This window comes from Anopheles moucheti, chromosome 2, assembly GCF_943734755.1.
Source record: "Anopheles moucheti chromosome 2, idAnoMoucSN_F20_07, whole genome shotgun sequence".
NCBI lineage: Eukaryota > Metazoa > Arthropoda > Insecta > Diptera > Culicidae > Anopheles > Anopheles moucheti.
Genome location: NC_069140.1, coordinates 10,674,665 through 10,697,649, shown reverse-complemented (window position 1 = coordinate 10,697,649; position 22,985 = coordinate 10,674,665). Strand labels below are relative to the sequence as shown.

At 43.2% G+C, this 22,985-nt stretch overlaps 6 protein-coding genes across 8 annotated transcripts; 2 read left to right on the top strand and 4 right to left on the bottom strand.

Moving 5' to 3' along the window:
- Window positions 1-53: 53 nt before the first annotated feature.
- LOC128298251 (hatching enzyme 1.2-like) lies at window positions 54-1,071 on the bottom strand. The gene is made up of 2 exons (XM_053033997.1): window positions 429-1,071; window positions 54-325 (listed from the first exon to the last, which is right to left on the bottom strand). Exons 1-2 carry the CDS (start codon window positions 1,069-1,071, stop codon window positions 54-56), a joined length of 915 nt encoding a protein of 304 aa, XP_052889957.1.
- A 745-nt stretch (window positions 1,072-1,816) lies between these two features.
- On the bottom strand, window positions 1,817-3,640 carry LOC128297649 (myosin heavy chain, clone 203-like). 2 transcript variants are annotated; one of them, XM_053033329.1, is made up of 4 exons: window positions 3,230-3,640; window positions 2,973-3,142; window positions 2,129-2,904; window positions 1,817-2,053 (listed from the first exon to the last, which is right to left on the bottom strand). In XM_053033329.1, the coding sequence occupies exons 1-4, from the start codon at window positions 3,523-3,525 to the stop codon at window positions 2,003-2,005; spliced, it is 1,293 nt and encodes a 430-aa protein (XP_052889289.1). In that variant the 5' UTR covers window positions 3,526-3,640; the 3' UTR covers window positions 1,817-2,002. The 2 variants fall into 2 exon arrangements, with proteins under 2 accessions (XP_052889289.1, XP_052889290.1); XM_053033330.1 differs by having other exon boundaries at window positions 1,817-2,050.
- A 327-nt stretch (window positions 3,641-3,967) lies between these two features.
- On the top strand, window positions 3,968-5,803 carry LOC128298092 (uveal autoantigen with coiled-coil domains and ankyrin repeats-like). Its single transcript, XM_053033826.1, has 5 exons — window positions 3,968-4,054; window positions 4,124-4,450; window positions 4,526-4,695; window positions 4,758-5,497; window positions 5,556-5,803. Exons 2-5 carry the CDS (start codon window positions 4,173-4,175, stop codon window positions 5,616-5,618), a joined length of 1,251 nt encoding a protein of 416 aa, XP_052889786.1. The 5' UTR covers window positions 3,968-4,054; window positions 4,124-4,172; the 3' UTR covers window positions 5,619-5,803.
- Window positions 5,804-5,871: 68 nt separating this feature from the next.
- On the bottom strand, window positions 5,872-8,636 carry LOC128299036 (uncharacterized). The gene is made up of 3 exons (XM_053034871.1): window positions 8,627-8,636; window positions 7,044-7,150; window positions 5,872-6,966 (listed from the first exon to the last, which is right to left on the bottom strand). Exons 1-3 carry the CDS (start codon window positions 8,634-8,636, stop codon window positions 5,872-5,874), a joined length of 1,212 nt encoding a protein of 403 aa, XP_052890831.1.
- A 5,086-nt stretch (window positions 8,637-13,722) lies between these two features.
- On the bottom strand, window positions 13,723-21,396 carry LOC128310900 (protein TRC8 homolog). Of its 2 annotated transcripts, none has more exons than XM_053047648.1 (7): window positions 20,718-21,396; window positions 18,730-19,006; window positions 17,982-18,671; window positions 17,682-17,823; window positions 17,343-17,517; window positions 16,245-16,441; window positions 13,723-16,168 (listed from the first exon to the last, which is right to left on the bottom strand). In XM_053047648.1, the coding sequence occupies exons 1-7, from the start codon at window positions 20,980-20,982 to the stop codon at window positions 15,323-15,325; spliced, it is 2,592 nt and encodes an 863-aa protein (XP_052903608.1). In that variant the 5' UTR covers window positions 20,983-21,396; the 3' UTR covers window positions 13,723-15,322. The 2 variants fall into 2 exon arrangements, with proteins under 2 accessions (XP_052903608.1, XP_052903609.1); XM_053047649.1 differs by having other exon boundaries at window positions 16,245-16,426.
- A 345-nt stretch (window positions 21,397-21,741) lies between these two features.
- Window positions 21,742-22,763, top strand: LOC128298083 (uncharacterized). Its single transcript, XM_053033815.1, has 2 exons — window positions 21,742-21,950; window positions 22,023-22,763. Exons 1-2 carry the CDS (start codon window positions 21,807-21,809, stop codon window positions 22,446-22,448), a joined length of 570 nt encoding a protein of 189 aa, XP_052889775.1. The 5' UTR covers window positions 21,742-21,806; the 3' UTR covers window positions 22,449-22,763.
- The last annotated feature ends 222 nt before the right edge of the window (window positions 22,764-22,985 follow it).

Below are 22,985 nucleotides of genomic sequence, written 5' to 3'. Positions count from 1 at the left end.
TTTAAATAATAAATAAAATTTCTCCGATAATACAATATATAGTCTCGGCAACATTAGATGCCGAGGGTCTTACATAGGTTGTAGTACTTTTTGCTAATTTTGGGATTATCCAAGCACCGGTAGAGATCGTTGATCTTCAAGCAATCCGTCTTGCTGAGAGCCTGTCGCTGGCCAAGCTTGATGCCCGGCATCTTTGTTTCGATCGTAGGTTTGCCCTTGCCAATGCTGAAATAATTTTTCCCATAATGCATAATGCTGTTATAATCGTACTCGAAGCTGTACGTGGTGTTTTTCAACGATTGTTTCTCAAAATTTGACTTGAACGCTGAAAAGAAAACGTCGAGAAAAGAGGTGCGCACGCACTGCAATTAGACCATGGTCGGGACAACCCGGTACCGTCGGGATCGTACGTTCGCAAGCTTACTTACCGGGTATTATGTTGTCCCAGATGATTTTCACAAACCGATCCCGATCGGCACGTGACTGCTCGTGGAATAGGCCGAGTGCGTGCATCAGCTCGTGTATGGCCCGCCCCTCATTACCCAGACAGTTCGGGCTGCGATCGTCCGGCGGCTGTAGTGACACAATCTGCGTACCGCCGATCTTGCCCACATAGCTCCAGCAACCCTTCGGGTACTTGATCGGCCAGATCAGTAGAAAGTCTTTGTCTTTCCCATTCCACGGCACGAAGTTAACGCATGTCATAAAGTTCAATGTGCGTATTGCCTGCAGTATCGTCACCTGATCATCCACATCGTACAGCGGGCTGATCGCGTACGGCACCGTACCGTTCGGCCAGACGCGTTCCGGAAATACGTCCCAGTTCAGCCCTACGCGCCAGTAACGGTACAGACGGTTATCCATTGCCATGTCACCCTGGAATAGCCCCGGCGTTACTTCCGGGTCCTGGTCGGTGCTCTCGAGAAAGGCAGACTGTTGCACAATATCTATACCATCCGGTACGGGTGGATTCAAGACATCCGGGATTTTCGGCAAAATCACAGCACTATGCACACTGACCCATCCCACACAAACCAAACAAGCGAAGGTGATGCACCAGCGTGTCCCCATTATAGACGTTAACTTAATGTGTAATCCCATTGCGGACGGTTCCTCCTATTTTTGCGTACTGCGCTAAGTCTAACACACGTCCCGTGCGTTACCAAATGTTTGCCGCTGAGCGAAATCGGAAACTGTTGCCACTGTCAGTCCACATACGACTGGAGTCAATCACCGACTGGCCCTGATCTTGTACCCCGGGGAACAAGAAATTTCTCCAGCCACAAATTGACATTCCGCCAGGCACACGGCTTGTGCGCTCGTGGCGAAACAGTGAAAGTGAAACTTGTTTTGCGGCGCCTGGTCGCGAGAATGGGATCGCATTAGCGTGCCATCGTCGAACTGGAAAGCACCGGAGAGCATGGTTTCAATCTGTACCGAGATGTGACACTAAAACTGTTGTTGATATTGCTAAAGATTGCTCTACAATAAACCATCAAGGATATACGTTAGCGCATTGATAATTTACCAAACGAGGATCCCCCAAGCGCAAGAATATTTCTGTCCCCTTTTGGTTATTAACGGGTGGTCCAGCAATTTGCAATTGATTCGGTATCGAACGAGATGTGAGACACTGCATATTGTGTGGTCATGTTTTGTTTCAATACGCATCAACGACATCACACTTTGAGCCTACTTGTGGACTCGGTGGAGTCGTGTGCCTGACTTATAGAAGATGGTTTCTAAAGGTTCCTTTTCCAAAGATTGAATTTTTATTATTAAATTAGTTTAATGCAAAATGAACCGCTCTATGATGCAGGCTTTCGACAATGACTTATTTATTGAGCTGCATTTCAAATAGTTTTCAACATAAGTGATAGATACAATATTATTTAGTATGGCCAATACGAACATACACTCATCAGTGTACGTAATGGTAGGATAGGTAAAGAAACGATATTAAGTATTATGTAAGATGCACCGAATTGTCGAAGTCTTCCACCTACAATTTTCCGTCGAAGCATATAGATTCGTCGAATGCACTGGATGGCTGCTAAAACAAAACACTCAGTTAGAACACATATCCACAAAAGGGTAACATAATATACGAACACTTGACACCACTTACCTCGCTATCTGTCGGCGGGTTCTTTTTAGCTGTAACTTTTTTATTGTTTTTCGATTCGTTAATGTATACTTGTCTTTTCGGTCGCATAATAAACGCAGATTTTTTCGAGGCAACCTCATTGCCACTGGTTTTGGATGCTTTAATCGATTCCTTCAGTCGAGCGAACTCCATTTCTTGTAGCTTGTTGCGGTTGTAGTTTTCCTGCTCCTGCTTCAGCTTGCTGTTTTGTTCTTGCAAGTATCGCAAATTGTTACACAGCTCATTTTGTCTGTTACGCTGCTCATTGATACGTTCTTCGGATTTTTTTGTTTGTGCAACTAAATCCGTAATGGAGTTTGTCATTTGTGCAATCATGCTTTCGTTCTTCATTTTCATCTCTTCGAAAGATTTCTCCGAAAAAGCGATCTCCCTGCGAAAGACTTCCTTTTCCTTCAGCAGTTCACTGTCAACAGTTTGCTTCAGCTGTTCGACATTGTTTCGCATTGCGTTCAGCTCGGATTGAAGTTGCTCGTAAGCGTTCGCTTGTTTGGTCTGGGTTTGTTGCTCTCGCTTCAGCTCTTCGGTGCGCTGTTTGACACTGCTTTCTTTGTCCATCAGCTCGTTCTGGATTTGCTGCATAATTTCGGCATTGTGCGAGGAAATATTATGCATTTCACGCTCCTTGGCATGACAATCTTGCTGAAGATTATCTTTTTCTGCAGCGGCGCTATGTAGCTGTTGTTTCAGGGTTTTCAAGTGGCCTTCCCCTTTCTTGAGCGCACGCTGAAGGACGTTTGCTGCAATGGATTATGTTTGTTCGGTGAGTAAAACTAATTATCAAAACCGTCAGAGCTAAAATACTTACCCTTCTCAGTTAACTCGTTCAAAAGCTTCTTGATTTCTTCCATTTCTGTGCGTGCCACCGCGTCATCTTCCTTCAGGTGCGAGCGCATCGCGTCGTTCGACTTTATGTGGGCATTGATTGCTTCCAATTTTTCGCGCAGCCGAATGGAAGTGGCATGTTTCAAGTCCTCACTGCAAAGACATGGTATTCAAAAAGGTGACATACAATCCAACGTCTCCTTCCGAAATGCAATGCATTCAAAACGGCCCAGTACTTACATGCTTTGCACATTCGTTTTAAAATTGTGTTGCACGATTAGATCGCTTTTGGTTTGCCCTCTTTGCTCCAGCACTTTCTTGATGTGCTGTTGCAGCTTTGCAATTTCTTTTCGCTGGTTTACGTGCTGAGTACTCAGCTCGATGACTTGGATCAGCGCAGTGTACTTATTCTGCTCGACCAGTTGCTGTACTTGGCCCATCATCTTCTGCTTTACGATTTGTGTTGTTTGGTCTTCGGAGGAAGAATAATCACTTTCCATCGTTTCGCCCATGGTTTCCGGGCTGCTGTCCGCCATTTTCCTTGGAAAATACGTTTTCTTTTACGGTGCTGCAAGTAAAAATGTTTCAAGTCACAGCACTGTGCCGATTGGAACTTGCCGGTTGGAAAATTCGTACGCTAATGGGAGAGACAGCTCACACACATCTTCTAAGTAGGCGACGTTAGCATACCGGAAGAGGACGACAATCAAGGTGGCTATAGGCTCGGTGTGGGTGCACCGAGAATGTTCTTATTCGAAATACAATTTTTATAATTCTGATTTAGCTTATTAAATTGGGTGAGTAACAAAGGATGAGAAATATAAGCAAACTTCCGTATTTCTGCTTTACAAAAACCATGCACACAAGGTGATTTTCGTCGTTTATAATTAGTACAAATTAAATTAATTTTAGCTAGAGTTTAAACCTTGATAGTTCGTTTATGCCTGTTGGTTCAAGCGTAAGAATTTCGCATCCTTCGGTGGAAGTACGCGTGTTGCTCAGTCCGTGGCGTACCTTTTGGTGAAAACGTAAAACCGGTGGCTTAGTGAAGTGATTGTGAAACTGGTAAGATTCATTCTTCAGTATCAGATTTCTTAACATACTGCACACCACGCATAACAAATCCATTTCCAGAAGCGTGAGTGTTTGCTTCTGTTCTGAAACGAAGAAGTACTTTTGAGCAATGGCTGACGACCAGCAACAAGAACAATTTCAGCAGACACCCGTTTCATCGGAACTGTCGGCTACAAACAACGATATCGTACAAAACGTCCGGGAGCTGATGTACAAGGACAAAAGCACTGTTCTGGTTAAAGCGGTAGAGTTGCTCGTTCTGAACCTTCAGCAGCAGCAAGTAATAATGGTGCTGAAGCAAACTCTACAAGATGCGATTGACCAGAACGAACAAATGGTTAAAGATTTGCATGATCAGCCGGCGATGAAATCATTAATGAGCAACATGTTAGTATTTGTTTTTATTGCTTATAGTCATTCGTCAAATTAGTAAACGTCCTTTTTCCTATATCCATCCGACAGAGATGCTCAGAATCATTCCACTCGAAAGCAGCTGGGCGACAAAGTGGAGTCCATTAATATGCACATGAAATCCAACGAAGTGCTTCGCAAACAGCTGAAAAAGGAAATTATGAGCTTTCGTTCAGGCATTGAAGATGCGAAGCGACAAATTCAGGAGAAGGAGGAATTAGGTATATCCTTTTACTTTGCTTATTTGCTTTGCTCGCACATTTAAATTGTATGTCAATTGTAGGGAAATTTTTTCATCGTGCACACGCCGAGATAATGGCACGCATTGAGGACGTAGGCACACAGTTGCGTTCGGTATCCTCGGAACGTGCTAAACTGCGCGAAGAACATCTAGAAAAAATGGACAAACTCAAAAAGATGCGTTCTTGCCACGAAGAGAACATTAAAGAGATGCAGGCGGAACTAATGGAATGGGGAAATGTGCTTCAACAACGTGTGGAGGAGCTAGCTAACATGAGGCAGCAAGTTACTGAAAATGTCAATGCCTATCGTCAAATGCTGTCGGAGAAACACGATGTCCAGAACCTTAGCGACGAGCTGAAGCAAAAATTGCAAACAGAGAAAAACAAGCTGGGAGAATCTTTTGCAGCAGAAAAGCGTCAAATTGATGAACTGCATGCTGAAAAGGCGGATGAGTATAAAAACAAAATTGAAGAACTCAACCAAACACTCGACAGCGTAACGAACACCAAAGAACAGTTGTTGGAGTATATTGCCGAATTGGACGTCGCCATAAGTCGAATGGCTGAGGAGATAAACGATGTTCAACACCAAAATGTAAAGTTGGAAAACGAACTCACCTTACTTAGATCGACGATTAATTTGGATACCGAATCGGAAATGTCAATGACACAGCAACCCATTAATAATGTGTTCAACGGAAGACCGAAGCCGCAAGTTTTCATCAAATCTGCTCCACTCCAAACAAAATCACCACCCAGCACCACTGACTACAATGACGATGTAAGTGTTTTTTTGATTTTTTTTTTTTCAAATTATGCATTTTTGTTCATTCTCATAGGAATCTTGTCACTTGGACAATATGGAAAGTTCTGCGAGTGTGAACTACAACAATCTTAATTAAATTGTACAGCTCTGTGCAGATCTTGTACTCCAAATATGATGGTACTAAGAAAGTACAAGAAGTACAATGCATATTCAAACGAATATACATTAGATGTTTCCCGAATGGTTGTTTAGGAAGAAGTTTAGGATAGTTTCATTTTCTTTCTTCATTGTTTGATAATTCTAATAAACATGAATTTTTTTCTCCCGTAAAATAGCACAAATAATTTATTACATATAAACATTCATACAAGGCGACAGTCGTGGCCAAGTTAACCATACGACAGCGTATAGCCCATGCTTTCCATTAGCGTTTCCTTGATGGCGGGTTGGAGGGCTTTTTGCATGTAGGTGGTGAGCAGGCCTCGCACTCCCTTCGAAAAGAGGTTATCAATTTCATTCGAATAAGCATCATCCAATGCTTCGTTTGTTTCCACATTTTGCCAACCTTTGTCCGGATTGGCATGCTCACCCGCGTAACTGTTTGGAGGTCCACCGTAAGCCGAATAGGAAAAGGGGTTTCTTTCCGCGAAGAATGTTCTACTGTTCGGATCCTGATTGGCACTACTCGCTGCGCCTGTTCCGAACCCATCCTGATCATCTCCATCGATATTGACGAATGTAGATGGCGACAGAAATAGGGCGTCACCGTCATTAAGCTTAAACACATCATTCAGTCCATCGTTGGCGACCAGATCTTCATCGAGGTAGTCGAGTGACCTTCGTCGATCTCGCCCGTAGTAGGAAGGGGAGATTGCTACCGGTTGGCGGTTGAAAAAGTGACGCCGTTTCGAATTAATCCGATACTTTATACCGCTCGGCCCCTCACAGCTATGGGCAAACACGGATATGAATCCGGGTTCGGAAAAATGTGAATCCGTGCGCACGTTCGCCTGGCGGCTTCGTTCACCAACACCCGAAGGAATGAGCGGTATGGTACGAAATTCGATACCCGCACGACGCAGCCGTAAAATCATGTCACACCGGCCCCCCGATGGATGCATTATCACGCGTCCGCTTATCTGCAGATCGGGGAACTCGAGCTTCGTATCCAGCGTACGATTGTGTTCGATGAACTGGCACCGATCGACCACGACCCAGTGATGGTTTTGCGGGATTCGTACTCTTAAATTTGCCACCTCGACCTGTGCGGCGGCCAGCGAGTTTGTGGGGCTGGATGGGGGAAAGTAAGATGAGGGGGAACCACCGCTAGTGGCAGGATTGTTGCTAAGCTTGTGCTTGTACTCGGAGACTATCTGTTGGATTTCTTCGTTGTAATTGTTGCTGCTGAATGGGGATCGCTGTCCGGCAGTATCGAATAATGTCGGTCTGTGCGGCGGTCCGTTGTCGGAGAAATCTATAATGGACTGTGAAACGAATACGAGTATAACGGCTGGTCAAGTGTTTAGCTAGGAGAAGGATTAGACTTAAAAAGGGGGCTTACACTGGAACCGGAGCGTTGCTGACTACGACGCAGTGTAGTGTCAAGGGCCGATTCCAAACGATTAGCACACCGTTGTCCATAAAGATTGCGAATGGTTCTTGTACGTCCTAGCAGAAAGAACAGATGTTAATTGTAATGAACGGACACGCACTAGTTGATGTCTGCAATCCTTTGGGAAGTTTATGATTTATCATATGGTACATGTAAAGTAGCATGGATCAAGCCGTATCCCCTTAATGGTGAATAGCTGGCAGAACCAAGTGGAGGTATATATTTAACCTCATGGGGAATCCTTTCTACAAACATCGATCTAAGCCAGATTTGATTAACATGTTGTTGATGACATCAATGGAAGATTTATGGTTTGTTACTTTACAATTTACTGTACAAGCACTAATTGGATGGTTGTATAGCGTTTGAAAGTTTTAAATTCAAATAACTGCTGAACATCACTGTTTCTTGCATGTATTGCATTTGTTTTATGTTATTTGGCGCCCAGTAACCCGTTCAGCTGAAGCTATTGTGTTTTCTTCTTGAATTTTCATGCTCACAATTTACTATCCATCCAAAACTTTACGGTCGCGAACAAAGCTAAAACAATAGCCCAACGAAAATGCGGGAGCATTTAACGTCAACAATTACATCACACATTTCCCATGCAATGCGCCCGGGGCACTGATCGCAGATGATCACTTTTCAGTAGCATTAGTGACACTACGTCCAGTTCTGCAACGATGCATTAGGGGGTAGTTGTTTTTATTTTCTTGAGGTACCACAGTTTTATTTCTGTTATCTCACTTCAAACTTTTCAACGTTTATTATGAAAAGGTAGCCCCAGATTTTAAAATGTTTCATATTTGCTCACGTTTGCTCACCTAAAACAATAGTAGTAGGCGTAGCGACACATAAAAGAAGGATCCAGAACACGCGACACATTGCAGTGTTTAAGCAAACTGATTTTCTTCACAATTTCTGCTGCTGCTGTTTGTTTTGCTTTTTCTTTCAGAACATACAACCACACGAATATTTACACTTTTCCCGATTTAATTGTGGCGTCATGCAGCGAATAAAACACTTGGCTATCGTAAAACCGCACAACTGGTGTCGTTACAAGCTCGTCGGGCCCACTGGCGGTGGGATCGCATAAGCACCACTCGAAGAGTTCCGTCGTCGAAAGTCATTGGTAGACTGAAGCGCTGCGGGTCGAAAGTGGTATCCACCTCCGACCGAAACCGACCACCGCACCATGGAAAAAAAAACAGCGGGAAGGGAAGCTTTTCCCAGCTTGCACATCCTAACATGGGAAGGGTACAGCACACCTTCCTCCCCTTCCTTTTTTCCCCTGTATGATGAGGGGCCGATTGCAGTCGTTTCGTATTATTTTTGTTCGTATTTCCAGTTCCATTTTGTGGTACATCTTCTCGAGGAGGGGGAGGGGGAGGGGGAGAGGGCTTCCAGGGCGGCAACACACAACAGGGAAGGCACATTTTATTTGTAAGGGCTGCGAACGACCCAGCCCCGGGTATGGGAGTTGTGTGTGTGGCAGTGCCGGGATTTGGTTGGTTTGGCAGCGCCACCACAACCTGTCGACATTCTCCCTTCCATTTTGGAGCCCTCGTTGGTGCACAGCCACCACCGTTTTTCAGCCACCAGGTGCAACAGGTCGTTTGGGAATCTCCAGGCGAAACTGGCATTGAAGTGTGGCCACGGCAAAAGAAAAGTAAAGGGGAGAGCCAGAGAAAAGCGAGTACACACAGACACAAATCACGTTGCGTGAAATGCGTCTTCCGCCTCCGCAGTCGCAGGAAAATGCCTGGATGTTAGCGCCACGGGGAGATCGTTTTTTTGTGTGTTTGTTGAGAGACCCCGTTTACTAGATTGCGCACATATTCTTCTCCTCGCCAAGCCGGTTCTCGTTCGTTCCGGATCAGTAAGCGTCGCGCGCACGGTGAGATGGCGTTCTGTGCTGTGGTCCTTCTTTACCGGGCAGTACTGTATCTGTTTTCCATGTAACCTCGTAATGAGTGCAGCGTGAAGAACTCGTTAGTAGGGTGACTTTTGCTGGCTTGGATGCGATGGTTCTTATGCTGCGACGTTTTATCATTGCTTCGTGATTTTATGCCAAGTGGATGTAATGCTCTCATATTACGGTGGTTAAATTATTTGAGCAATACAGGAGATAGATTTACACCTAATTTTTATCCCGTATGCTAGTATATTTGACGTAGATGTTACTGTACATTAGTACTTACTTTTGTGCAGTACAGACAGTCCCTGCCCGGAATAATAAGCCCGGAAAAATCCGTAATCCGGGAGGAAGTTAACTTCCTTCTCAGCACTTAATTTATTCAACAAATCAGGCCAATTTTTGCAAGAATACCTTAAAACAAATTAAAAACTAATGCTTTATATCACAATGAAAAGTATTTCCAATCAATTTTTCGCCGTTTTGCTTAGATTTTGTGTTTTGTGGGATCTGCCTGTATTGCTTATTAGTAGTAACATGATTTGAGTGCAATAATCATGCACCAAACATGATTTAGTTCGCTTTAGAATATATGAAATAAAGTTCTAAACTAGTTGAGTAGTAAATAATCTTTAAAGAATAATCTAAAATTATCTTTAGAGAAGAATCATTCATATATCTCATTAGAAAGGAGTTCCGGATTGAAATCCGGAATCGACTCGAAAGATTTATCAATCCTAGATCAAGAGGTACATGAAGGACAAACAAGTAGGAATCTGAATCAATTTAACCTAACACTATTCTAAACTGAAACCAATAATTAAAAAGCGAGCTATTTAAGACTTAAATACATTTCCACATTGCCTTTATACTGCGACACGTGAAGTACATGAGCTGCACCTCTTCCATTCCTCCTAACTCTTCCATTAAATCAAGTTAAGTTAGGCCAAAGTTTAATTGAACAATATGCCAGTGTGTTTACTAAGATTTAAACCATAAATAGAACCAACTATCTTGCAACTTTCAAAAGCCAGCTGCACCTGAAGCTTTCTACCTCGAGAAATGTTTTCCAACCACAGCAAAAACGATCATCATCTAAGCAGATCGGTCTTGCTCGAAATTGCAGGCTGCTCTTACCCCAAAGGAATGTGAGGTGCCCTTTAAGGTGATACAAAAAAAAAAAAAAACACTAATGCAACCTCTGTAGCGGAGCAATTTGCTGCCATTTCGTTGCGCCCAGTCGACTTGTGTCTCGAATGGGGGCTTCGCGTGAAAAGCGTGTCTGGCACTGCTACTACAGATTGAAATTTTGCTGATAGACTGACCGGTTAGCACGCGTATTAGTATAGCCGAACCGTGTGACGAGTGTCTCGGGGTGGCGGAAAAAAAAGGGAAATGAAACTGGGAAGTTGCAGGTTCCACCCTCACGCGTGGTGGTGCTGGGAAGCAACCCTTTACCCAAGTTGGCATCTGCGAGGTGAGGAAATGAAAAGTGTTCCCGGTCTTTGCTAGCGTGATGTGTGAAGCGAACAGGTGAAAAACGAAGCCACTTCATCTATCAAACCACCGGAACGGTAGGATAACCGCACGTATGGGGCCCTCCCACGTCTCGGTGGACTTGTCGCTCCGTAGGGCGGAGGGCGAAAATGTGGCAAATCACATACATACACACACACAGGCGAGACGAATTGCGCCTTCCAATTGAAAAGACAATGGGCATTCATTTCTCTAACACAAAAATCGACAGAAAGTGAATCTGATTGTGTGAGGAGTCGTCCCCCGGCTGCATTCACCAACTTTAAACTGTCCGTTTTTTTATGTGTGCTCTCTGCTGCTTCTTGCGATACGATGTGACAACATTGAACCTTCATATCACGGTGAGGATGCGCGAAAGTGAGCGAAGGAGGAAAATCACCCGTAAAGCCAGAAATAGTCTTTATGTTTTTTTTGCTCGCTTTAAAGCAATTCGACACATCAAATTATCGTCTAATTTTAGCCCCATCCCATCCCATCCCAGTGGTACTATTACGCCTATTTTCACCGGTAACAATAGGCGATGGGATGGCATGTGGGCGATCATCATCCACATCCCGACGAACAACAATGACACTTGGGTTTGTGACGATATTACGCATATTGTTATCGGGGTCCGTCCCCCCAGGTGGTTATGCTAAGCGGTTGCAATTATTTGCACAACAGTTCGTTGGCGGATTAAGCAATACGCTGTTGCGAATAACAGCAGCAACGACGCACAGGTACCGTAACGCAAAAGCATTCGGTTGCTAACCGTGTCCTTGTAGATGAATGGAGTTGAAAGTGTTTCTTATCTCTGAGATGAATTTGTGGAGAGGCGACTTTTGCTGAGATGTTTTATATTTGCACAAAAATGCAATGTTTCGGCTATGATATATTGGGTTATGATAATTCAAAAGTAAGGAGAAGAATCCGCAACTTGTTGTTCTTCTGGACACTAGAAAACCTCATGAATTCTTAACCTGTTATTTCTCGTGTTTCAACAGACATATCCTTAAAGAGCAAGAGATGCTAAAAGTGTAGATCGAGGGAAGGTTGAAGAAGGTTCTGGACAGGATAGTCATTGTTAGACGAAGTCAGCGTCAATCGAAGCCTCTTGCAACTGATCACATGGTCTTACTTATCGACGAGATTTGTTCAACATTCGATAGATCAGGAGGTTAATTCCTCAGAACTTAAGGAGATCTCGGTTATGGTCACAAGATGTCTTCCGAGAGTTACAGCTTACATTAAGAAGTCACCATTATAATATTGATAATGGGGTTCATTGGTCTGATGGGAGTCATCTTCCAAGAGAATTGAGGTGATGGACTGCTGAAGACAAAAGGTTTGCCAACAACTCACAACCCTCTCAATACACTTTAGATATTTCCGATCGAACTATTAAATGAATACCTTGGATGGACATTATTCTTCACTGGCTGGCGAAAGATGCCACAGCTAGATAGCGATGCATTTTAATGATGAGTATTTATACTCCAAACTCCAAACCGCAGGGGAAAATAACGATACGGTAGATGTATTAACTTCATAGTGCACCTTCTAAATCCGACCGTTGCACGGTAAAGGAACACATCGTCTAATAAAGGTCGGTGAAAACACGTTCCATCTGGCACAGATGCAACAACGAAATAGGTTACGGAAATAGCAAACAGAGCTCAGGTGCTTTAAAATATGTGTCGAATCGAGGCCCTTGCAAATATATGATAAATAAGTAATAATATGAAGCAGAGTGGGTGAGTGTGTGTTGGGGGCGCGATTGTAATTTAATTATGATTCATGACAGTGCGAAAACGCCTTCCGGCAAACAGCTTTTCAGCACCTTGGGTGTTGTTTGTTGCATCCTCCTTTTGCCTTCTTTAGCAAACATCATTTCCCTTCGCATTTTAACGGTAAGCGTACGGTTCCCAATTGCCGTTTTTCATGAACCACCATGTACCGTGGATGGGCCTCGTAGGAGGTGGGAAAATGTGATATACATCTGCATAGTAATAGTGCGGGAGCAGCAGCAGCAGCAGCAGGACCCAACCACAGCTGCGTGATCTCTCTGCGAACGGGAGAAGATCCATCTCGTGGTGGCGGGTGCACCAAATAATGCTGTGCGGCAAACGCGCGAATGGGGTAAATATTTAAAATTTCCAGAACCTCCACGGCTAAAGCAAGTGGGCCATCACCAGTTGCCAGCCTGCCCTCCTCCTTCTGTATTAATCGACGGAGGCATCCCGCGCACGTTTGGTGAGGCAGAAAGTGAAATAAGGTCAGCCGGGTAGTAGCTGATGCAACAGCTGTGATTGCGGCTTTTCCCGGCAACGTGTAGAAGAGGGAAAGAAAAACATCAACAACACACGGCGGCTCCGGGGTGCCCTCATCAGGCATCTGATTTTCACCTAAATGGCACACATTTGGGTGTTGACTCGAAGGGGACGCAATTTTTGTTTTCGTAGCTTTTCGCTTTTTTTGCCGCCAGTGTCTTGAGTGTGAGCAGGCTCCCCCCCTTTTCCCTGCTATCTGTTTAATGTGCTGGATATAAAGTGGTGCGCACGATGATCAAGAAGGCCTCCACCCGGCGACAACAATGGTGATGTTTTACGGTGCTGGCGCACGGAAGAATACATCTTCGGGTGGGTTTATTATTTCTCTCGGTGATATTATTGTCGCCGGGTCTCGTTTGTAACAGAGCCATTCGGAACGCATTATTAAGTGTGCTGCTATAGTCGCGCCATTCTGTCCGTTGCTAACAGGGAAAGGGTGATCCTCTCCAGTTGGCGCGAAACTTGGCCACAGAGTTTGTTAGCAGCTCGTATCGGATCGGCTGTCGGTCCGCGTGTTACAAAATTGTGCTACAGTCGTTAATTTTGGCCGCTATTTTCCACAGTGTGAGAGGGAATGTAAAATTGCAAATGGAATAGACGAGAAATAGAAACAACATTAACGTCGCGAAAAAATTAAAGTAGTTCAAGAGCAGTTGCGCTCGCTAGATGGCTTCAGCTTTTTTTTGTGACGACCCTGCAAAGATAAATGAGAATAAATTAAAGAATTGCTTTTGGACTGCATGAATGCACGTGTCGAAGAAATTCTAATCCCCGGTCGGGGATTGTCATTATTTCGGATCCATTATTTTCAAACCATTCCCGCTAGTGAGAAGAAAGCATTATTATTTTTTTTAGGAATTTCCCTACAACAGTTTTACTATTTTGTTTATTATCTCACAGCTGAATTTATGATTTTATGTCTGGTCATTTTTTTTTGGTTATCTTTTGCAAGACCACAACTATTATATATACATATGCCCAGAATTGCTTTTCGAAAGAATAGAAATTGAAAACACACTGCTGATAGTTAAAAGGTGTTAAAAAATGTTGGCGACCAAACGCAACGCGGAAATAACATTTTTGCAAAATGCTCGCTCCACACAACAACATGAAAACATCGCCTTATCGCAGCAGTAGCGATAACACATTAATCCACGCGGAATATAAAATATAACATAAAAAAAACACCTGTATCTTTGTGCAAAAGCGTTGATTTTTTCATGCAATACACGCCATCGCCATCGTTTTGTTGCAGGAAGTAAGTTTACAGCTTTTGTGCAATGCTATCTGTATCCCCGGCATTATACCTGATTGCAGAGAGAGAGAAAGAGAGAGAGAGAGGGAGGGCGTATTGTGTACCGTATTATGCAATAGCGATTAAACGACGAGCAATCGGTTAATTGATCATTTTAATTTCCAATCCCACCCCTTCTATTTGCGATCCGTACATTTTTAACTCATCTGCTTCCCGAACCTGAATGGTATTCCACTTTCGATACGATTATTAGGACGAAGTACCGTAGCTAAGAGAGAGGATACAACTCGTTCCTCTACCACATTGGACGGCAATGAAACAACGGAACGTAAATTAGCCAATGCCGTCGATAGTGTATCGGTCGCGATCATTCACACCCAACCGGTGTCTCGCCCGTTATTTGTGCTCGATTCGAGACAATGTGCAATTATGTTACGATTTACTTCTGGGTGGAGGAAGTGAAAAGGTACAAAAAAAAAAAACAAATCCAAAACTTTCATTTAGCATAGAACTCGATACACAACGATAAGTGTGAACAAGTTAGATATTCGCCACAGTAGATGAAGCGGATGTAAAAATAGATGCTTTGTTGTTTGCCAATTTTGTCGGTCATTTGGTATTTGCATATGTGCGGGACTAAGCTCCTCCAGCACACCTAACAATCCCTGTGTTCTGTTCGCGTTTCATTTTTCACAGCTTATTAAGAAGCAGCAGTTCCTGTTTCTTTTTCTTCCTTAAAGTGAATCATCCAATACATCCCCTTTCCCAGGTGCGCCAAGAAAGACTATCAATGCAATGACTCAGTTACAATCTTGTTTCCGGTTCACCACGAATTTTAAGCCCTCATTTTTCCGGTTCTATATAAACAAGTTAATATAAATATACACGCTAGACGTTTTCTGCTTCGTAACCATCAATTACTAGAACTGTACACACAACCGCGCTTACCCGCTAAGTGTCTTTACACTGTCTTTTTTTCGTTCAGTCCTTCAATTTGCATCACGGATAGTCATCGTGTTCATTGCATTATGTTGCCTTACCAATACTTTAGGATCGACATGACCGGTTCAAACAATCCTCAACCGGGGATGTTGGACGAGACAATATTTCGTTTCGTATGTTCCCGCAATTTGTGCGTGCGTGCGACCAAATTGCTCGCTCTCTTCCCACCGATGATTTATGCCACGTGTGTGTCATTATCATGTTTTGGTTGTTATTCTCTTGGTGCGTTTGGCTGTTGCAACTGCTGCTGTTGCTGCTGCTGCTGCTGTAAAAGAACGTGATGCCTCCGTAGGTTAAACGAAATAGCAGCAGCCGACACCAGTGAGCTGTTTGACAGTGTTGACAAGGTGCCACTTCCGGCGCTGCTGCCACTGCTGGTACTGCTACCACCGGTATCTTCCGTGATGCTGCTGATGCTTTCCGATGTGCTAGCGTAGCTGCTCCCACTTTCGCTTGGATGTATGCCATCGGTTGCGACAAACCCAACGCCATTCTCTGACAGTGGCGTTAGCAAACCGCTATCGGATTGTCCCAATTCCGATGCATCTGTTCCATGAACATTCGAAATGCCACCGAGTAATCGGACGAATCGATGTTCATGGCTACCCCTCTGCCCGTCAGCGCTTGGTTCCTGGAGAGTGGATCTTCTCGACCCTTCCATTTGTTGTGCATCGTGTACATCGATTGTATCTTCACCTAATGATCTACTGGCACTAGCTCGAATGTGATTGGTTATTTGTTCTTCCAAGAACGTATCGTCGAACAACGGTTGATTGAGCGCATCTGTCTGGTCGGAACTGTGTAGGCTACTGTCTTGTGCAACACTTTGTTGCCGGTTAGTGGTTTCATTCCCCGGTCTGCCACCAACACGCGCTTGGGCTCTTGCATTATCCATGTTGTTCGTTGGTACCTCTGTACTGTCATCTCCACCATTGCCATCCTGGTTCATGATGATCTCGTGACAGAGTGGACAACGATCCTGCACGTACAACCACTTCCGCAGACAAACACCATGGAAGTAGTGATTGCATCGCGTGATCTTCGCCGATGTCATATCCTGAAAAAGTGTTGGATAAAACGAAATACTTTCAATAATTACTAGATACTAGCGATTCCATAAGCTCAAGATTTACCTGGTAACAAATAGCGCATACGTCATCAAATTGGTGCAGTTGAACGGTGGTCGCTTCCGGTAGGGAGGAAATTTTGTGCACCGCTGTCCGACGCTTCATAAACACTACCCAACCAGCACGAGCCTCGCACCAGATGTTGAAGTACGCATGGATACCCATCATTAGTGCGCGTATGGCACCGCCTATAGGAATCATTTCTAAATGTAAGCGAGGCACATCAAGCAGTACAAACCCGACAATTTGATGGAATCGGAAATTGGGACAAATGTTGTGGGAGCATTTGGCGAGGACAGAAGGTTAAGTTAGTGAGAGCCATCATGGCATAAACATATAAAGGTAGGGAAAATGTAGATGGGAGTAAATATCGTGTCCATAATTGTTGTTTGGTGGTTTTTGTGAGTTTGTGAAGGTTTATATTGAATAGAAGCCACACAAAAATGAAAAACATAGGATGGAAAGAATGAGAAAGAAAGGAAACTTTTGTAAATTATACAAAGTAACAACAAAACAATCATTCTACTATGTTTCTACCGGATGTTTGTACGAAGATACAACAATGTGATACAATTTATATTTGGCACATTGAATGCTTATGTTTTTGCTTTTGTTACTTTAAAATTTACTATTTTCAAAAAGTGTTGTACTAAGACAGATTCTTCCAAATATTAAACATCCATGATAAAACCCATATTACAATCTTTTCTATTGCGATTAGAAAATCGACACTCAAGGCTCAATGTACCAAGAAAAGGGCCTAAGAATAAGAAAATTTAATGTAATACATTAAACTAATTAGTGCCAAAAACTACTACAAAAGTAATAGATCGCAACTAAGGTATGGAAATCAAGTATACTCGCTGCTACTGGTATAACATACTAAAATACGAAGTAAAATGTATGAAATTGATAAATAACAATTCAGTTTGGAGGTAATTTGATAAGAAAATAAACAACCAAACAACGAGCTCTAAAGGAAAAGGATAACGACAGCAAGTAGTAAGCACCGAAGGTGACTGCAGGATGTGCATTTTTGTGTCCCTTCGGGAAGGCGCTATCACATTTGAAATATGATTCCACACAAAACGGAAGCGTGCTTACCGGATTCGAAAATCAATATCCAGGCTCCGTTGAAAAACAGGAATATTCCGAAGCAGAATTCTACTGAATTTCCAAACGCTCGTATGTAGTAAACGTAATCATCCAGCTTCTCCCAGAATGTTTGTCGCCTTGCATCTAGCAGGAAGAGCGTGTACGTTGCCAAACTAACGAGAACCTAGAAAAGTCCGAGAAAATAGAATTAGGTTTGAAGACAGCTTTAGTTCAAATCCTAACATAGCGTACAGATAAGATCTTTAACAAGATGTCCATGAAGTTGGGAACATGATTCCTTGGGACCTTTTTCGACAAGATCAATTCGCAAGACAATTTGTAGCTTACCTTCACAATCACTTCTACTGAGAAAGCTGTCACGGCCAACAACCATGTGGAGGGTGAGTGACTCGCCCAGAGTACGGCCAGCAATGATCCGGGCGCAATAAGAAGGAAAGCACACACTATTAATGCCCGTGCGTGACGCTTGCTGTGAAAGGCAAACATACCCCGAACGGGCGAGGCGGAGGTGAACAAAACAATAAAAAAAACATAGTTAAGTGACACAGTGGCAACAATGCAAGATAGGTTGTGGTGGTTATGGAATTTAGTTGCGGCAAACAAGTTGCATGGGTTCTTAGTACTCACCGTGACGGATTGCGGGCAGCACTCAGTGACATTAGTATGGGTGCAACAATGTTGTGCAAAAAGTGCAATAAAGCCGTCACCAGCAGGCACATATTGCGACACAATCGAATAATGCGTTTGTCCGGTGACAACGAAGTGAGCCCAGTTTGGAGGGCCAAAATGTAGAAAAGTATCGCCGACACTGTACCGATCGATTTATCCTCATCGTAATCCTCCGAAAGCAGAAATAGCTGAAACATCTTGCCTATATAGTGACATATCAGTGAAATTATGCTGGTCATGCCGAGAACGGCTGTCAGCGTTTCGCACCCACTGACCAGCACGCTCTGCACCGTGGCAGCAAAGCGCAGTGGCGCCTCGGACGACATTAGCAAGCTGATTAGATGCTCCAGTAGCCGGATGGTCCAAAACACGCGCAACACGCAAGGTACGTTCAACCGTTGCCATTCGTTCTCGATCAGTGTCGCAATGCCGAAGTTGCTGGCAAAGTTGCGGGCATGCTGATAGCCACTGAGGATCGTTTTCACTACATCAAACGAGGAGCTCCAGAGTGCGATTTTGGACAGCACAAGCGGCAAGATGGCGGCAAAAGCGGGGGAATGTTTAAGGACTATCGTCGGCAGTGGCAACATCGCAAGCAGCAGTGGCATGAGGAAACTGAACGGCAGCGCCTTTTGAATGATTTTGTGCCTGGAAACAAGAGGGAAAATTAGTTCAGATTGTAAAAATTGCGCTGTGGGTGCATTACCGTGGCCCCAAATGAATATAGGCGAAGATGACACCCATCAACCATTGGGCAAGTAGGTGTGGCAGTATTGAGATCAGAACACCTCCAGGATCGAGCAAGCGTTCCATATTGAGCGACAGGACATCCTCCAGTAAACTCGGACTATCAGATATTACCGACAGGGCGGAAACATTGCTCCAATAGGACAGGAAGATCAATCCCACGGATACGATGTACATGTACACGATGACTAAATGCCTCGTCCATAGCATGAATACACAAGCTGCACTGATGGCACCTGCGAAAAAGAAGAGATTACCATAGAACTTGTAAGATGTATTATACGTATACGTTTTAGTAGCATAGAATATAGCACATAAAATATAATTATTGAGGAGCGTTCAAAATTGGACTACAAACATTGTTATTCTCTCTTTCGATAACCACGCAGCATGGTGCTATTTGTGCTTCGCACTGTTTGTTCAATGTGTGGGCCACGAAACCCAAACAAAACTAACATTTGTACACCGTGCTCTCTACCGTACGAGGTGGAAGTTCCTGTCTTGTCTTGTTAAGTGGTTGTAAATGGTTCGTACCAAGTGTACGAGTATGTGACGACGTGTAAGTGCATTAATCCACGGTACGATCTATCGCCAACCGAACGGAAGACGGCAGAAACGTTATCAGGAAACATGCTGAATCATTGAGCGGCACCGTATTGCAACGGCGGCAGCTTTTCTGCTTCGCAGTATTCATTGACCATTTAAAATGGTTTGGGATGTTGATGATTCGTTTTAGACATTAAATGTATCGTGTGATGTGTTCTCGACATAATTATTAAAACTCAATAAAACAGGGTTCCAAATTTAACAGTCCCTTTGAATTTTACCCCCTGGGGGTTGCTAGATATTTCTAGACCTTAGGACCTTAGGAATCGGATTAATCATTCAAACCTTTCTTTAGTCCAACCCGCTGTCACGCGACGTAAGAATCATAAAACATTGAAGAAGAATAATAATCGATAATAACATCACAAACGTTATTACTTTTTCATAATGATAATGATCAATATAGATCGATATGAAAGTAATCGGTACAAACTGTATAATGATGTTGAAAAGGTGAAAAAATTAAACTACTATTTGTTCTTCTTCTGTGGCCGCATAATCACACCCCTTGTAATTGGTTCTATTTGCTAGTAAATGACCATATTGGACCACACAGTAAACAACCAACCCGTGATCGACGTAAGATGTTCGGTTCATGGGCAGAGAGATATGATGCTGTGCCCATCAGCATGACGAGCAGTTAGTTGGTTGTCGTGGTTCATTACCTTTTCCTCCCGTACCAGAACCTTGAAGGTCGAAATACAACAGACAGACTGTGCAAAGGTGGTTTCATACCTGTGACGCATTTGAACTTGTTGGTTTCGATTCACTGTTTTTGACTAAATGTGATAAATAATACGTAACGAATTCCCGTAAATCGTTCATTATGTGAGCTTTTGCTCATTTTCGCTTACTTTGGAGATTTTAAATATTATGCAAACAAAGTGACGTCAATGGTAGAGGAGCAGAAAAAGAATCGTTTGATAAACATTGCTACATTTTTTTACATCCTTTTGCACCAGCTGTCGGAAAGGGGGGTATGAAAGGTGCAAACTGTGTACCAGAATGCAGGTCAGTGCCGTGAGCTGGTAGAGCGAGATGGCCACACCAAATAACCTACATCCCCAGCCAAGGCTACGACTGTCAGAGGTAAAGGGATGGGGTTTTCGCATATTCTTTGCAAACAGGTTGGTTTGGCCGCGTATTGATACTGGCGATGAGTTAACTAAAGGCAGGGAAACGGTACCAGTAGGCCTCGTGCAGGAAATACTGGTAATCGCTAGATAAAACATACAGCTCCTAGATGGATGACGGTGACTTTCTTCAACGAAACACGTCGTCTTCTGAAATATGAAAGATAAACTACCAATCCTTCCGCCTTGACCGCTGCTCGTATCTTACCGAATAGACAGAAGAGAAACTTGAACACTGCGAACGAGATGAATTTGTACACCTCGATGCTGTCCTGCATGCCTCGATCGTCTTCCGGCAGCATTGCGGCTACGGGTGGCTCCAGATTGATGGCGGTACTGTTCGGCAGCTGGCCTGCGTGTTGGGCCATCGGCACGCCCATACCCATTTTGAGGATTTCATCGATAATGAACAGGCTGGGAACGCGCATAATTACGTCCACCAGGCCGAGGACCTTCGTTCGAACCACGGACATCTTGAGCTATGTCGTACTATTTGCACTCACTGATTAAAACATAAACACACACACGCACGCATCTAAGTGTTTCACTTTTGCATCGGTTGGCCCACTTCAACGGTTGGGTTGTTCGGTCAACCGATGTAAAGAATTTCGATAACTCTGTACGTAGTAGGCTAGGATTGAGCGGACCTGGGTCTGGATAGGACTGTGTTTTGCAGTAATTGACCGAATAGAGATCCGCACGACATCACTGCAGTCTTGGGCCAACCATTATTGCGTGCAGCTGTGCAAGCTTGGAACAGACGAGGGCCACAACAATAACCGCACTATTCAATTTCGGATCAATTCTACATGTACATATTGTGCACTTGATTAACCTACACTCGTTTTCAGCACGTTCTTGTATGGAGCTTTTTGTTTTTCGATCGATTTGTCGTATTTTCGGAGGATTGTAGCAAAGAACGTTTTCGTTGGTGTTTTTTTTCTTTGCCGAACAAGGTGTACAGAGAAAGCAGGTGGTGGTTGACAGAAAATAAGTATTGACGTTGCGCAGGCGATAATACTCTCAATCTATTGGAATGTTTTGCATTAATTAATTGAAAATAAAGACGATTTTTTAAGAATTAACTGGGATGAACATTTTCATTGAAAAAACAGCATAAAATAATGTCAAACAAACCAGTGTTCTAAAACGCCTTGTTCTAAAACCAAATAACAGCACATCTTGATTGCGCCGATCTTGAGAACTGTCAGTGGTGTTTGTTGTGATAATGTCAGGCAAGTGTAGGCTCAAAAATATTGTTTCGTGAATTAAAAGCTTTAAATTTGATAAAATACGTATGGAATCGAAGTTAGATAGCTACAGAAAGACAAAACGGCGTCAAGCGCTCCTCAACGACGTCAAGGAACGGATTTACAATATGGTGTCCTTCCATCAAGTGCAAACAGAAGAGAAAGCATCCCACGTCATTATAGAGGCTGATGTGAGTAAATGCAACATTGTGAACACAATTTGCCAATTTGTTTGATATCTTTTTTTATGTGCACTTTTCCAGAATGAACCAACAGAAAGTTATACCAAACGAAAAATAGATGGTGCCGAACATGCCGGTAAAGTTAATGTTAAAACGGTACGTTTCTGTCCCAGCACTGAACCAACGCTCCTAGAGTCGGATCTTTCGGATGGTACGATATCGAATGAGACAGTAGAACCCGAACCAAAACCACGATCGTGGATGACTTACCTCACCTATCTGGTATACTTCCTGTTTTGGGCAACGCTCTATGCCATTGCAATAGAACTACGTTTCGGGGTTGTATTTTTAATGCTTTCGGCATTATTTGGGATATACTTTAATACCCGCACAAAGAAAGCACCGGGTGAGGTAAGTGCGTACAGTGTATTTAATGAAAACTGCGAAGCTATCGACGGTACCTTGAAGGCTGAACAATTTGAGAGGGAGATAGGTATAAGGCATTGACTCTATATTGTTGAGATTTTTTTTATTCAATTTCGGTATTTATTATAAAGGTTTCGATGGTTGTACAATGAAAAGTTTATTACTACACTCGAGAGAGGCAGAGGAAAAGAAAAAATGAGAAATGTTGCGACACTGTACATCCCTGAATGTTATGGTTACTTATGCTGGGAATTTATACTGGGACGCTATTTAGTTTTGTTTCAAATGAAATGTACAGCATACAATTCCATGCAAAAGTCGGTCAGCCAACTGATTTTAGCTATCCACCATTAGACTTTTAAAAATGCGTAGAGCTTAATGTTATGCATACTAAAAAGTAGATGCGAAATTTAATATATAAAAGTCTTTAAAAGATTAAATTGTTTTACACTAACAAGATTAGTATTAAACTATTTGAATCGTAAAACAAATACTGTCATGACCAAACTACGCCAGTATAGTCATAAACACCGCAAACCGTAAGATTGGTTTGCGATTCTGTTTAACTTCTTTTAAGGGAAGCAAATTAGCATATCAGTGCAATAAAACTCGATGCAC

Excerpts from the sequence above, each read along its gene's own strand:
- LOC128298251 (XM_053033997.1), bottom strand. The coding sequence starts at position 1,071 with ATGGGGACACGCTGGTGCATCACCTTCGCTTGTTTGGTTTGTGTGGGA. Across the intron at positions 326-428 it reads CTGGGACAACATAATACCCG|CGTTCAAGTCAAATTTTGAG; the intron begins GTAAGTAAGCTT and ends TTTTCTTTTCAG.
- LOC128297649 (XM_053033329.1), bottom strand. The coding sequence starts at position 3,525 with ATGGCGGACAGCAGCCCGGAAACCATGGGCGAAACGATGGAAAGTGAT. Across the intron at positions 3,143-3,229 it reads AAAACGAATGTGCAAAGCAT|TGAGGACTTGAAACATGCCA; the intron begins GTAAGTACTGGG and ends ATGTCTTTGCAG. Across the intron at positions 2,054-2,128 it reads ACCCGCCGACAGATAGCGAG|CAGCCATCCAGTGCATTCGA; the intron begins GTAAGTGGTGTC and ends GTTTTGTTTTAG.
- LOC128298092 (XM_053033826.1), top strand. The coding sequence starts at position 4,173 with ATGGCTGACGACCAGCAACAAGAACAATTTCAGCAGACACCCGTTTCA. Across the intron at positions 4,451-4,525 it reads AAATCATTAATGAGCAACAT|AGATGCTCAGAATCATTCCA; the intron begins GTTAGTATTTGT and ends TCCATCCGACAG. Across the intron at positions 4,696-4,757 it reads TCAGGAGAAGGAGGAATTAG|GGAAATTTTTTCATCGTGCA; the intron begins GTATATCCTTTT and ends TGTCAATTGTAG.
- LOC128299036 (XM_053034871.1), bottom strand. Across the intron at positions 6,967-7,043 it reads AGCAACGCTCCGGTTCCAGT|TCCATTATAGATTTCTCCGA; the intron begins GTAAGCCCCCTT and ends TTCGTTTCACAG.
- LOC128310900 (XM_053047648.1), bottom strand. The coding sequence starts at position 20,982 with ATGTCCGTGGTTCGAACGAAGGTCCTCGGCCTGGTGGACGTAATTATG. Across the intron at positions 16,442-17,342 it reads GATATTGATTTTCGAATCCG|AAATGATTCCTATAGGCGGT; the intron begins GTAAGCACGCTT and ends GCTTACATTTAG. Across the intron at positions 16,169-16,244 it reads TATGCGCTATTTGTTACCAG|GATATGACATCGGCGAAGAT; the intron begins GTAAATCTTGAG and ends ACACTTTTTCAG.
- LOC128298083 (XM_053033815.1), top strand. The coding sequence starts at position 21,807 with ATGGAATCGAAGTTAGATAGCTACAGAAAGACAAAACGGCGTCAAGCG. Across the intron at positions 21,951-22,022 it reads ACGTCATTATAGAGGCTGAT|AATGAACCAACAGAAAGTTA; the intron begins GTGAGTAAATGC and ends GCACTTTTCCAG.